The 13,675-nt window shown below is 41.2% G+C and overlaps 1 protein-coding gene across 1 annotated transcript in view; it reads right to left on the bottom strand.

The window, feature by feature from the left end:
- The window catches only part of EFCAB5 (EF-hand calcium binding domain 5), a gene marked incomplete at its 5' end in the record, with an annotated part of 29,077 nt that extends 15,403 nt beyond the window's left edge, over positions 1–13,674 (bottom strand). The window contains 5 exons of the mRNA XM_017735156.1: positions 3,399–3,554; positions 7,004–7,074; positions 8,866–8,929; positions 9,192–9,348; positions 13,262–13,674. Coding sequence (XP_017590645.1) covers positions 3,399–3,554; positions 7,004–7,074; positions 8,866–8,929; positions 9,192–9,348; positions 13,262–13,674 — 861 coding nt within the window. The remainder of the gene's footprint in view (positions 1–3,398; positions 3,555–7,003; positions 7,075–8,865; positions 8,930–9,191; positions 9,349–13,261) is intronic.
- Position 13,675: the final 1 nt, after the last annotated feature.

Below are 13,675 nucleotides of genomic sequence, written 5' to 3' on the forward strand. Positions count from 1 at the left end.
GCTGGTAAAAAAATGCTGAAAATCAGGGTTGAATTTCAGCCACGGGTGGGTTTGGAACAACAAATATCATCACAGAATTCTGCCCCTAAACTTACAACATGTAGGTCCTGATTCCCAGTATCTTCTGACATTAACATAACCTTGCACACCCCTTTGCAAACATTTCTTCTTGCCTGTTTGTCTTTCAGTTGAATATATCAGATCGGGTGCTGATCCGTTGAGGAGATGCACAAACACTCAACGTTTTTGAAGACGTTACCAGATCACTGTGGAATATTTGGATTCTCCATTCAGCATTTCCATTACACACACCTAATTTTCCATTCAAATTTCCTCAGCTGTTACTTGTCACAATCATCTGCTGGTTGCCCTGAACTTTGCAGTACTAATGCATAATCTTACTTTATTAAAAAGGGAATAGATGAATAAAGTATTATTCAAAAGAAAATAAGGATGTTGTTTTGGGATTTAGTTGCCTTTTTGGCATACTAAAATAATATAACTGGAGGATTTAGATGACTCAAATTCTTGAAGAGTTTTTTGTTATTTGGATCCAATAATTTTATTTTTATATAAAATATATAAATATATAAAAATAGATAAAATAGCTGAAATTGTCAAATATTAATAGGGGTTTATTTACTTATTTAAACATTTCCAATTTACACAGACTTGCCATTTTAGCAGGGCTCCCCGTTATTTCAGGACACTTTTCCTTACAACTTGCTCTGGGAAGAACATGTCACAGTACAGCCCTCTATAGAAGAGAGGAGCACTACAACAAGAAACCATTTCCAACTCCTCTCCCCAGCTGTGCTATTTTCCCCAGTTCCTAAATTTAGTAGAAAAGGCGACTTTTCCTTGCACTTGGTGTGTGACTAAGGAGGCTGATGACAGATTCCTGCCCACCTGCCCTTCATGCTGCACCTTGCGAGCAGGACAGGTACAACCTCCCCTCTCCACAACAGAAAACCATCTGTGTTTGTACAGCCGCCCAAAACTCGGGGCAGCTTTAGTGCCCACGGAGTTGAAATACATTGACCTATTTTTTTTTGTCACCTAGATATTGGCAGGTGATGATTCTCAGCTGTTTTCACCAACGTTCTGTGACCTATGAGTAATTCCTTTGGCAACACAGACTAAACCAGACTTGCCATTTAATCAGGGAGAGGTCAGTGTTTAACCACTTGATTGTTTTTCTGGAAATGTGATGTGCGTATCCTGAACCCTACAATGAGCTTGTTAGTGAGCAAGAGAGAAGAACGGGCACGCAGAAAAGGTCATGAGAAAGCAGACTTCGTTGTTGCTGTACTTCAAGAAAGATAGTCAGGAGTGTCTCAAACTTCAGTAGCTTGAAAACTAATCTCTGACTAAATTCAATTTCATTTAAAAATCCCGGGTTTAAAACATCTCTGGAAATTAATGCATAGTTATAAAAGAAAGTGATAGAAGTGAGCACAGAGACAACAAGCTTAAAATTCACAGATCCATTGCCTTTTGGGGTATTATAGCAGTGTTCCAACTATGTTCTGGGATTGTCTTGGGAAGTTGCTGCTGCAGTGTATGGTCCAGGCTGTCCTTGCTGAGCTGCCATCCTTCTGGATGCATGCATTCGAAATCATGATAATGATCATGTGGATACCTTCTAATTTGACTGTCATTTAAACACTGCTTTCTCAGCTCCCTGGCCCTAATTGCAGCTCATTGAGGCAGCCAGCCACACTCACCATGCAGACTGGAATAACTGCCTGCCACCAAACAAATGGAAATTAGGAACTGAAACAACTGCTTTGCTGTGCTTTGCAGAATGGGCTCTACAGGTAATGGATCGCATTCAAGTGGTAGAAGTCCTTGGGTTACTTTGCATTTTTATCTCCCCTGTGGGTACAGTAGGACTTTACAAAAGAAACCAGGTCAGGTTTAAAAGAGCTGCGTGGCCCACAGGACACTTCAGTGAACTCAATTTGCAGGGCAGGGCTACCTCGGAGCCTGGAAACCACAACTCTGTGCTCTGATCAGTTTTTTTTCGGCAGCAGTGGCGTCATTGCTGATAGCTGCTCACTCCTGTTGTGTTAGTATTTTTGGCTCTTTGCCTCTGAGATTCCACTGGGATTAGTAGCATGGAGATGGTGATCACTGCCACAGAAATAATAGGAAGAAAGTCACTTTAAAACATAGAAGGAAAGAAGGGATCTTTTGGAAATCTTTGGCAAAGACAGGACTCAGGTTTATACATCCCTGTAGCCAGGAGGATCCATCACAGCCCTTCTTGACAGAGTTGTAGGAAAGTGAAATGTCTCCTAGCTGGGAAGCAGACACATTTCTTCCCTCATCCCTGAAAACAGCAGCTTGCCTGCCATTCTCTAAAACACATTATTGGTGTTGAAACGAGCCCTGTAATTCCTTTCTTTTGGCGGTAATGACATTATTAGCATGACATTGTAGAGCACAGTTCACTCTGGGTAGGCGCTGCAAGCATCGCTGGAGGAGTGCTGGGTGGAATATATAATTTATGTAGGGGAGAGAACTAAGGTTAGGGCAACTGCTTGCTCTGTAGTAGCCAGCAACTGGCAAACTGAGGCTACTCATAACAAGTACCACACTTTTTGGATGAAGCCCAAATTTTTGGCAATAATTTATGCCATTGATTCTTCAGTTCCCACTCTTTACTGATTTTCTAATAAGTCTAGCACTTTTTTTGTTTGCTTTTTAATGGGGATGCAGGTGTACTGAGAGGATGATAGATAGAGCTTAGAGCTGCTGAAAACCAAATTATGGCTTTTGAGTTTCATTTCCAGCTCTGTAACTGACTTACTGTATTTTAATTTCCTGTCCATAAACTGAAGTTCACAGTACTGTTCTCAGAGAGGCTGTAAAGGTGGATTATTTTGCATTTTAAATTTTAACTATGAGATTTATCGATAGAAGCCCTTAAGATCTATAAAGTAATGCAACATAATTAATGCAATATATGTAATTATTGAAGTAATGTGCACATTTGTTAAAGTCAATCTACATCAGATTATCTTTGCTGAAATGTGGCTGAATAGATAAACGAGCACTCAAATATTCTGAATGTGCTGTGGAAGCAGGTAATTTTTACAATTAAAGGCCATGGTTAATTTCTTCTCCAGAATCATCAAACTTCAGTCCCAAGTCATCAGTTTAGGTAATTCAGTTTCTAATTAGCCATCAGTTAATAGGCTATTGGATGTTTCTGTGTCTAAGAACTATGAATTTGACAACAGTGCGGCAGCTATTGTTCCCTAAAATACTGCTGAGTCAGCACAAAGAGAGGATCTAGAGTTGAGACAAAGAAAAAGCAAGCAGTGACCCAGAGAAACACCAAACTGGGAGCATGGCCATGTTGAAATTAGGCTGAGAGCTGCTTTGCCTACCTTTCCATAATCACAATATTGGAAGAGCGCAACAAAAATTTGCCTCTGCGTATCATGTTTTGTTGCTTCTTGGAAGTCCTCAGCACACTTATGGAGATATTCCATGATTTCTTGGAACTCATCATTTGAAACATGTTCAGTGTAGGAAAGGACCAGCTATGGAGAGAAAGCAGCAGTGGACATGGTTAGCTTTCTTCAAGCATTTTCACCTTTATTTGAACTCCTAAAAATCTACTGCATGCAATGAAATATTTAGGAATTCGTAATTTAATCTGCCAACATAACAGACTTGGTGCCTGCTTGGTTCTCCCCTTCAGAAGAAACAATATTCTCCAAGCAAGCCCGGGACACTGCAGAAATGTACCCTGAACAGTTCCTTTCCTGGTCCAGAGGTCACTTACCAAGCTCAGTGGTTCAGAGATGTTGGATCAGATCCGTCCTATGAAATGTTGTGGCTTAAGCTCAATTTTCTTGTGGAGGATTTAAGTTCTCCATGGTTTTCTGCAGCATTTAGTATTCCTGACTTTATTCCCAAGGAGGCATTTTGAGCCATTACATTGTGCAGAGCTGACAGTCACTCAACTCTCAAATGCCACAAAATGAGCATTGCCTACAATTTCAATGTTTAGAGGACCAGTTGGATACAATAAAAAAAAATGAAAGATCCTTTTGAAAATGAGCCTGCTGTCACCCAAGTCCTCTGACACTGGGAATACTACTGACTTCAGATTGATTTTACGTTCCAGCCTTGGAGACACTTTAACGCTTTGGATTTATAGCCATGTGGCTTTTATGAGCAAAAGCAATATGGTTCTAAAAATGTGGTGTGCATGACATAAATAATAATGGCCATCAGAATAAACCACAATCCCAGAGCCTGGGCTGAATTATTACAGCAGGTTTCTGGAGCCAGCTACACTAACAGGGAGCCCATACAGTTAAAAGGAGGAATTTCCAAAGCACGGAACATTTCCCATTATCCCATTTTGAGAGTATGAATACCTGACATAAGTGCTAAAACATCTTGGACTTGTTGAAATGCCACACAGGCATTAACCAGCTGAAATATTAATATATGTTATTATTATTCATGTCTATATTGCATAATTTCCAAATATATGGGACAAGTGGAAAAGAGAGGAAGAGCAGGAAAAAAGCAATGGCCTGAGGGGTGGCTGGTAGGAAAGCAGAGCTCCTAATGCAATGTGGGTTTTTTCTTCATTTCAGTATAAAAAGAGGATGTAGGTTGGAGAGAAGGTGGCACATCTGGGGCTACGAGTATCCACCAGCTCCTTGGGGTTATTAGATCCCACCCTGTGACAGAGGAACCTTAAAGGAGAGGCTGTTGGGATAAAGCAGGTTGGACAAGCAGCTTGTTATTTTGGATGTCACCTTGATGACACATCCAAAGGCTCCTTCACTAATACTCTGTCTAACAGCTTCACAGGACACTGTTTTCAAGCAACATGTGGGCAGGAGGCACCATCAGTCTTAAGCTTTTCTTAGCTGATGTGTCAATTACTGTACACATAATTAACATACATTTATTTGTTATTAACTGAGAGATTTTGACACCTCTCCAAAGAAAGTTGGCACACCTCTTCTTGCTACCCAGAGACCCTGGTGTAGTTTGTGAATACATTATCATCAAAAACAATGGATCTGTTCTTCTTGTCCCTACTGATCTCACTAGAAATCAAGAAAGCCACATGCAATCATGGAAAATAATCTCACCTTTAGAGCCTGATTCTGACCCTACAAAGGCAATGTGAGCATTTCCCTTGGTGCTAATAGCTTTGTGCCAGACTGCTGGGAGTTCTGTGTGTTAGAGCACAAAGCCTGTGAAATAAACTGTTAAGGTCTGGTCTCTGGGATTTAAATATAAAAGACCCCACGAGGTTGTCACGAAGGATGTAAAAATACAACAGCCACTGTTCTGCATTCCTGAAAAAAAAAAAAACCAAACCCCAAAAACAATGATGTGTGAGGTCTCTCTACTGAGTTTCTAAGAGCCTTTAAGTAACTCAAAGCTGCACTGAATTCAAAGAAGAAAAAAAAGTGCTATTTAATTTTAAGGTCCATTAAAAGCAATGCTTTCCACATGGGAGAGGGCTGTGAGCAGCATGGAGGAAGATCATTCTTTTTTGGGTTTGGTGGATGATGGAAAGGGGTGAACAAAGGTAAATTGCAGCTGAGGATTAGAAGCAGCCCTGTCCTGATGATGGAACAGTTCCCAAGGGAGGTGATGAAAGCATCATCATTTGATTCAATTAAAACCACACTGGAAGAAGCATCAGAGAATATGTTCTGAGAGAACATTCCTGGCAAATCAGACTGCCTGACAATCCATGTCTTTTGTGCTTCTGGTCTCTGTTGTCATATCTTTAATTGAGTTAAAATACAGAGTACACAAAGTATATTTTAAACAGTTTTCTAATGCTAATGGAGCATGAATTCATTCAGTGATTATATATATGTACCATAGGGGTTATGGACTGATGCTTCATTGCAGTGACAAAAGCAATTCTCTGGGCTCTCATTATCCACAATAGTCTTCTTAATTAGATGCAATAATTCTGGGGTTAAATTCAAAAATATCTCATTTCATGCTCAAAAAAACCTTCAACAAGTTACCATAAAAATGCATCTCTGTGCAAAATACCAAACATGTGAGTCTCCTGAGAGGGAAGAAGGCACAAAAAATCACACATGGTTGCTTGGAATTAGTCTCTGCACAGCTGCTTTATACTCTGGTTTTAATTATTATAACAGCACCCACTAGAACTGCTGCAACGAGGGTCTGCCATTATTCCTATTCTAAACACCCCTTTTCACAGGTTTAATTACCCAGCCATAAAATCCTGCTCTGTCACAGGTAGAAATTGCTGGCAAAGCCTTGGCCTGGACAGCCTTCAATAAATATAGTTTGAACCAATTTGGTTGTTTTCAGCTTGAGGAACAGCAGAGTAATGGGGTGAAACTTCCAGCTACATTTATGATTTTGATGAGTTAAACCCACACTTCTGAGGTTTCCCAATGACAGCTTTTGAGTTTAAAACTACTTGGTTGTGTTTCATGAATATTTATGAGACTTGTTGCAGTTTGTTTATGGTTCAGACCAGTGATAGTTCAGGATGAAAGTTTCTCATCCCAGGTCCTCATGATTTGGTTCTTCTCTGGTTAATGGAACTTAGTCAGAAATAACAATACTGTGAGGATGTTACTAATTACCTCAGGCTAATAGTTGCAGGGGGACACCAAACCTCCTGTGAGCAGCCAAGCAAAGTCTAAATTCACAAGTGATTCAGGGCTTTGACATTCTAGAAAGGGACGGGGAGGGGTGTCCTGAAAACCTCTGGTCCCAGAGTAACTTCCCAAAGAGCAGCACAGGCTGCAGCTCTGAGGAAAGCAAAACACTTCTCTCCTGCTGGCCTGAATGGAAGTGTTGAGAGAGAAGAGGATGGAGATGCAATGTGAAATGTCCAGATACAACCAGTGACCTGGGGTGCTGGAGAAAGGAAGCCCTTCCCTACTCCCCAGGGAAACGCTGATACTTTATGACAAACACCACATTCTGAACCAGATGCTCTTATTTCATTTCTCACCTTTGTGAACTCATCTAGGATTACTGTTTTTTCCAACGTGTTTAACATTTTCAGCTTCCTGTCATGGGTTGCTGGTAAAAAAAATGAAGGGATATTGGTTTAGAAAGCAACAGTTGTGATTGTGCATATTGCACACATATTTCTGCACATTGTGCTGTTACATTAACTTTCTTCTCATGTTGGATGACATTTATTTGAGGTTATCCAACAGTAGCTGAAGCATCTGACTGTACAGAGACCATCTAAATCTGCTTGCCTTTCTCTTGCTGAGAATCTGCATTTAGCTATTCAGAATTCTAGAGTCATATTTATTCTTGACAGAAGTTGGTGCAAATTGCGATGATTTTAACAGTACTTACAACTAATTATGTGAGGGAGGAAATGATTTTTGGTTTAACAAACAGATAAAACTGCCTTACAACTCTAGAGACATGGATTCTGCTTTGCAAGAGTGGAATCTGAAAATCATAGTAATTTTCTCAAGAATATGGGAATATTTTTACTGATGATGATATTCAAAAGTATGTTTTGGTCAGCTTCTGGGCTGCTATAACGGAACTGAGAAGAGACATCAAACATCCACATAGGTTTCTGAATGAGTTCTTTGAGCACAGACATGCTATTTCTGTTGGCATTATTTTTCTGGGTTTTTTTCTAAATATATCAGGAGTAATGAGAAAATTCGTCATAGAATGCATTTATCTCTTGTTGGTTAAGATGTTCCTAAACTGTACATTATCTTTATTAAACTACAAAACACAGTGTAATGTTCTGTTAATGTATATTGAATGCTATTAAATGAAATAAATTAAGAAATGGAGCCCACTGGTGAAACAGTACGAAGAGCACCCCCAGCATCTGGAGAGCAAATATCTGGGCAGGAAATTCCTTCACAACCTCATGTCCCAGGGTCTGTTTGCACTGAGGAACCACAGCTCCACAGCAGGAACACAGGGACTGTGTTTGGCAGTCACACCATGTCCTACCAGTATTGGATGATTACTCAGAGGAACAATTCTGTAATACACAAAAGGGCTGAGCAAGGGTGAGCTCCAGGCAGAGGTGACTCCAGTAGCAACAGGAGCACTCTCTGGAGTGCTCTGTTTATCATCCCAAATCAGCAAAGGCACATTTGTTATCACTGATGATCATTACAGGCTCTCCATGTAAAGGGCTGGTAGCAGGCTTGTGTTGCCACTTCAGTGTTCCTGGCTCTATTCAATTATCATCATCTGGGGAGGTCAAGTGTGAGCTATATAAAGGGGACAGGAATTATGGAAATCTTTCAGAGCTGAGTGCTCTGGTAGAGAGGCTCTGGGCTGTGTGTCACTGCATGCCTGGGACTGGGCAAGGGAATGGCTTGATGAGGTGGGCTATTGGGAGTGGAGCATTAGGTAAACCTCAGCATTTCCCCTGAAACCATTAAAGGTTACAACACTGTCAGACTTTAATTTTGTTGATCCCACCTTTGTTCCACACTTGGAAACATGCCAGTGTTTCCAAGACTTCCCATGAGACAAACACTGTCTGATAGGGCACGTGAAGGAGAAGGCTGGCACAGTGATTCTTAAAAATAGCAGTCAGAACATGGCAATGTCTGGCTAATAAGAGATAAGTGGAAAGGGCCTAAATCTGGTCCTTCTATCTCTCTGAAAGATTTTTTAAACTTTTTTCTATACTTTTTATGATCATATTGATGTTACATGGTGGTTCAGTCTCTTTCCAATCTATCTGAAGATTTGTGGTGTAACTATCCTTAGAGATTCTTCCTCTGTTATCAAATCCATTTGCTATTTGCTCACAGGTCACATCAGAATTCAGTTCACAGCAGCAAAGCTAAGGAAGACACATTGAAAACTTGCCTTTTCTCATATCTTCAGGAATAGAACCAGTGACATCTGGAAAAGACCTCAGAGCACTCTGAACCTAAAAATCAAGGTCATAGTCAGAGGCTTGTGTCGTGCAGACAACAGTAGACAATTACGAAAATAAATCACCTGGAATAATCAGACATATGGGCCATACACAAAGGTAAGATTTGTGGACAACACCCTTTCCCCTGATCCTGTGGTGGCAGAGCCATCGCCCATCCTTGTGCCCCACGCTGCCATGACAGGGCACATGCCACCAGCACAAATGCCCTTTTCCTCCTGTCTGGAACAACCACGGAAGGATCTCCCCTAGTTACCAGTGCTGCTGGGATTCTGTGACTGCCATCCACTGTCCACTCCTTGAACAGAGCTGCCAGTGCCTCCTTTCTCCTTGCTGTCTCCTCAGCCTTCTTTCTTTCCATCTCCTCCCTTGCCTCACGTTTGTTCTTTACCTCAGCCTTCATCTTGACCAGCCTGTAGGACATGGGAACATGGATTACAAAGATACCATCATAAGCATACTTAAGATTGATTAAGCCTACCCTAAAGAACAAAACAAAAGGAAGTAACTTTTTGCTGAAATTCCTGTCTATGTGGAGGACATTTAATGGAAAATCATCTGTGCAGCTCTCCTAGTTTTGTGCAATTTCAACAGTGATACATTTTACCTTCACATTTATAATGACATTCATCATTTATTGTGTAGATGTCCTTCAATTTCCTTTCAATTCTAGCAGGGAGACAGGTGCATAATTTTGCTACAGTTGATTTACCAACAAAATTGCATCAGTCTTCATTGTCTCCAAACCCAAGTACCTTTTCACATAAGCACTTCACTGCCAAAGAACAATGTTCAATGAAATTTCTGAAGCAGCCTCGCACAATAGAGCCCTCAATGCCTTAGGACAGGGATAATACCTCAGCCTCTCCATCATTTTGAACACATAGAGTTTGCAGGTTTGGACTGTAGCTCGCTTTCTTCCTCCTTTTGTTTTCTTTGCTCCTCTAATCACCCAGCCATGTTTTTCCCAATCCTCCATTTCACACAACAAAAGAACTGAATAAAATTGATCCCGAACTCATCTGCTTTGATTTTTGACTTTGTTAATTTATGAAACGGGGAAAAAAAACCTTTTGGAAGGTCAAAATGCTTAAAGCCAAACGAACAGTTCATATGGAGACAACAGCTCCTGTTCATGGAGGCTGCTAGAATCTTTCTGCACTGAGGTAGCTGCTCATCTTTGTGGCCTTCACACCCTCTGTAGCTACTCAGAGAAAGGGGAATTGCTCCTCTTTTGTACCTGAGAACTCCAAAAACTGTATTTTAACTAACAATTTCTGCTCCTTTCTTCCCCCTGTGTTTCACGTGCTGTGAAATGGGTTGATCCCACCCCTGCTCTCTTTTGTTCTTCTGGGGTCATCCTACAAATTATAACCCATCAATATTTTCTTTAATGAGCAGAAAGACCTGTTTTACATGTCACAGCAATACACTTTGATCACAGTCAGTTTTATCACAAGGTCCTTGTTCTTCATAGCCATTTGTCACAGAGGTTCCTTAACGAATCATTTGGTTCCTTAATCAATGATGGGCATTGCACAAGTGCTGCTGAGACAGCTCAGCCTCAGGCACTTTGATAGCAGGGGAAGGGTAAAATATTTTCCCATCTTCTGACTCCTTCCCAGAGCCAGAGGAGAGAAGGAATGCAGCAGGTACCAACCTAAGTGGACAAACAGATTTTTCTCCAATATGTGATGCAGGCAGAAAGAGAAAACCAGACCATTTGTAGAGGTAGCTCCTCCTCTGGAGCCGTTTGCAAGCTGGGAGCAGAGCCTGGGCTGTGCTGGAGCTGCCAAGGTGCTTTGGTGATTAATTTGGGCAGTGTCCAGCACAAGTTACATTCTGTGCTGCACCTGCACTGAGCTGCAGTTTTGCAGTCATTTCTAGGGTCCTAAAACTGGGCAGCTGCATCTTCTGCCTGGTGTCCCTGGGGTGGGACAAAACTTTTCCCCCTCAGACAATAAGGGCAAAACAAGGATAACAGCACCAGGCACTCATTGCAAAGTGAGCTCGTTTCTGATCAGACTTTCCCAGAGAAGATGAGATGGCAGCGAGGTGACTTCTCCCTGCAGAACCAAACATGTTTCCTCAGGAAGAGAGCTGCCTGCCTCCCACACAGGGATGGGTGACTCAGCCTGAAGGACTCCCATCCCTGGACAAAGGCTCAGTTTCAGGTGTCAGTCCATGCGCATAAGGAGTTTCTCCCATCTGTTCTCCTTCCTGCCTTGACTCCCAGTCAGGTGGCAGTTAAGGAGAAACTGGAGGAAGTCCAAGAGAACTCCCTGAGGATGGGTAAGTGTTAGATGGGGACCTATGGTGAATCCTGCCTTTCCTGAAGGTACTGTCAAGGCTTCCAGGACCTTCATTTGGGCCCAAGTTTCATTCCTCACCTTTCTGGTGCTTATGTGAGAGATGTTGAGCACAGACAGGCATTGTTCTTGTAGCACTTCTTTCCTGCTTGAAATCCAGTGATTCACATGAGTCTCTCTGCTGTGTGGTGCTGGTAAAATCCTGTGTTACTGTGATTTAAGAATCCCATGCAAATCCCACAATACAGCCATCACAAATATGTAAATCCTAAGCTGCTGTGAATGCAAATCCCATGATACCACTGGATATGCAAAACCTGCTACAGCCCTGATTACAGAAACCCCCTGGCAATGCTGTCTATGGAGACATTTATTTCTGTAAGTCTTGATAGTCACTTCCTTTCCATCAGCTCTGAGAGCTACAAATTGAGAACCTGTCTCCAAACATAAAGATGGGCTTATAGCCAAGGTCAAGATAACAGGTCATGGGTAGCCAACACTTTGCATTCAACAGGAAAATCTGTCCTGTCCAGAAATAAGGTCTGATTCACAATGAAACCCAAGAGTATTTTAGGAGGGGAAAATAAACCCATAAAACAGAACCAAACAAAAGCCCAATCAAAAACCCCAGGAATTTTTATGTATTTCAATTCAATTTCTTTTTCAAAACAAAACTGAGATATGGTCCTGTGTCCAGATGTCTCTCTGTGAATCAACATGAATGGCAAAACTGTTCCCAAAGCAAAGGTGTGGCAAGGCTGATATCCTAACCATCCCCCTCAAACAGCCTGTGCTTGAGTAAAAACTCACTGAAAGACATATTTCCCCAGCTCATTTGTTTCAGTGGACCAACATTTAAAAAACAGAAAATAAAACTGAAATTCTTTTACCCGTGACTGTATGAAATTCACTTCACACACTGCTTTGTTGTATTCACACCAGGCATGTTCCTACAAACTGCAGCAGTATGTTTAATGGAAATGTGGAGACAGAAGCTCAGATAGAGAGATTTAACATATCCTTTTAAGCATTATAATACTGGGAACTTCAATTATCTTCATTTAGGGTTTATGCATAAGACATGTCAACATTTTACTTCCCTAATTCCTGACAGACACTGAAACCAATTTTCAAGCTGTATGCACTATTTATGTAAATAAAGAGACAGTCATTCAAACAGAAGTCATTATTCTACAGACAGAGATACAGAGTAAAGTGCCCTAGTTGTAAATGAGTAATTTTGAAATCAATCACAATCACCTCTGGATCATCTATGAACTGAAAAGTTCACATCTGTATTTTCCTGAATAGAGTAATGAAAATAAAGCATTATTGTTCACCTAATGCTGTCATATTCTAACCTTAGCATTTTGTAAGGTTCCATGGAACCCCCTTCCAATATTTGTTAAGTATTATACTAAAGCAAACAGCCTAGAAGTAAGCAACAGAACAAAATACAAACCAGTTTCTATTTTAAAAGGAAAATAGAATATAAAAGGAAAGCCTAAATAAAAAATCCCAGGAGACAGAGTTTCTACAATGTGCCAGGACAATGTTGTTGGCTTGGTGAAGAGAAATCATCCTGAAGGAGGAAAAAAGGTTATATTTTTATTAAGTTTAGAAGACTAGAGAAGAAATGATCTGAAGAATCTCTAGACCGTTGATACTAACACCTGTCCCAAAGAGCTGCTGTCACTAAGCTAGACCGGTTTGGAAGCAGTTTACATTGCACATGTGTAATTAAGATAGACTCTAAGGAGGAATTACATCCTTGTGAAGGGCAGAATATTGCCTTAAACAGGAATAACTAGTGTTTCATTTTGTGTGACATGTTCTGGCATTTGTCCTGCTTCTCAAGTTTTTACTAGACAAATACCATCCCTGGCACTGCCCTCTACAAGGTGTGTTTTGCTCAAGATTCTGCCAGCCAGGCTGCAGTGACCCCATTCCTTTTGTGAAACAGAGACCAAGACACCAGCTCTGGCCTTGTGACCAGCCACACTGTCAGTGCTCTCACCTCTGTGATGTTGTACCTTGCCTCAAAGATTTGAGCTCCTCCGAGACCACCTTCATTTCTCTCAGGTACAGGCCTGGTTTTGTAGGAACATTATACTGAGGGTTATGTCTCATCAGGTATTCTCCAAGATAATTAATGGGGTTAAATCTGGTTGGTTCTTGGTCTGATACAAGCACATGCTTCCTTTCCACTTCCATTATCAGATTTTCTACTCCTGGGACTAATGTAGGGAGGAGATTGTCGAGCAAATAGATGCGAGTGTCTTGTGTCTCCTTCTCCTCATTGCACCACTCTCTGGCCAGCCAGTCCCCAGGTTCTCTCCTCCTCACCTGCGCTTCTTCTGCTTTTTGTGCTTGAACCATCCTCACCTTTGTCTCCTGCAGACTCAGACACCTTTGTTGTACCTTCTCATGA

This window comes from Corvus brachyrhynchos, unplaced genomic scaffold (assembly GCF_000691975.1).
Source record: "Corvus brachyrhynchos isolate BGI_N302 unplaced genomic scaffold, ASM69197v1 scaffold145, whole genome shotgun sequence".
NCBI classification, from domain to species: Eukaryota; Metazoa; Chordata; class Aves; order Passeriformes; family Corvidae; genus Corvus; species Corvus brachyrhynchos.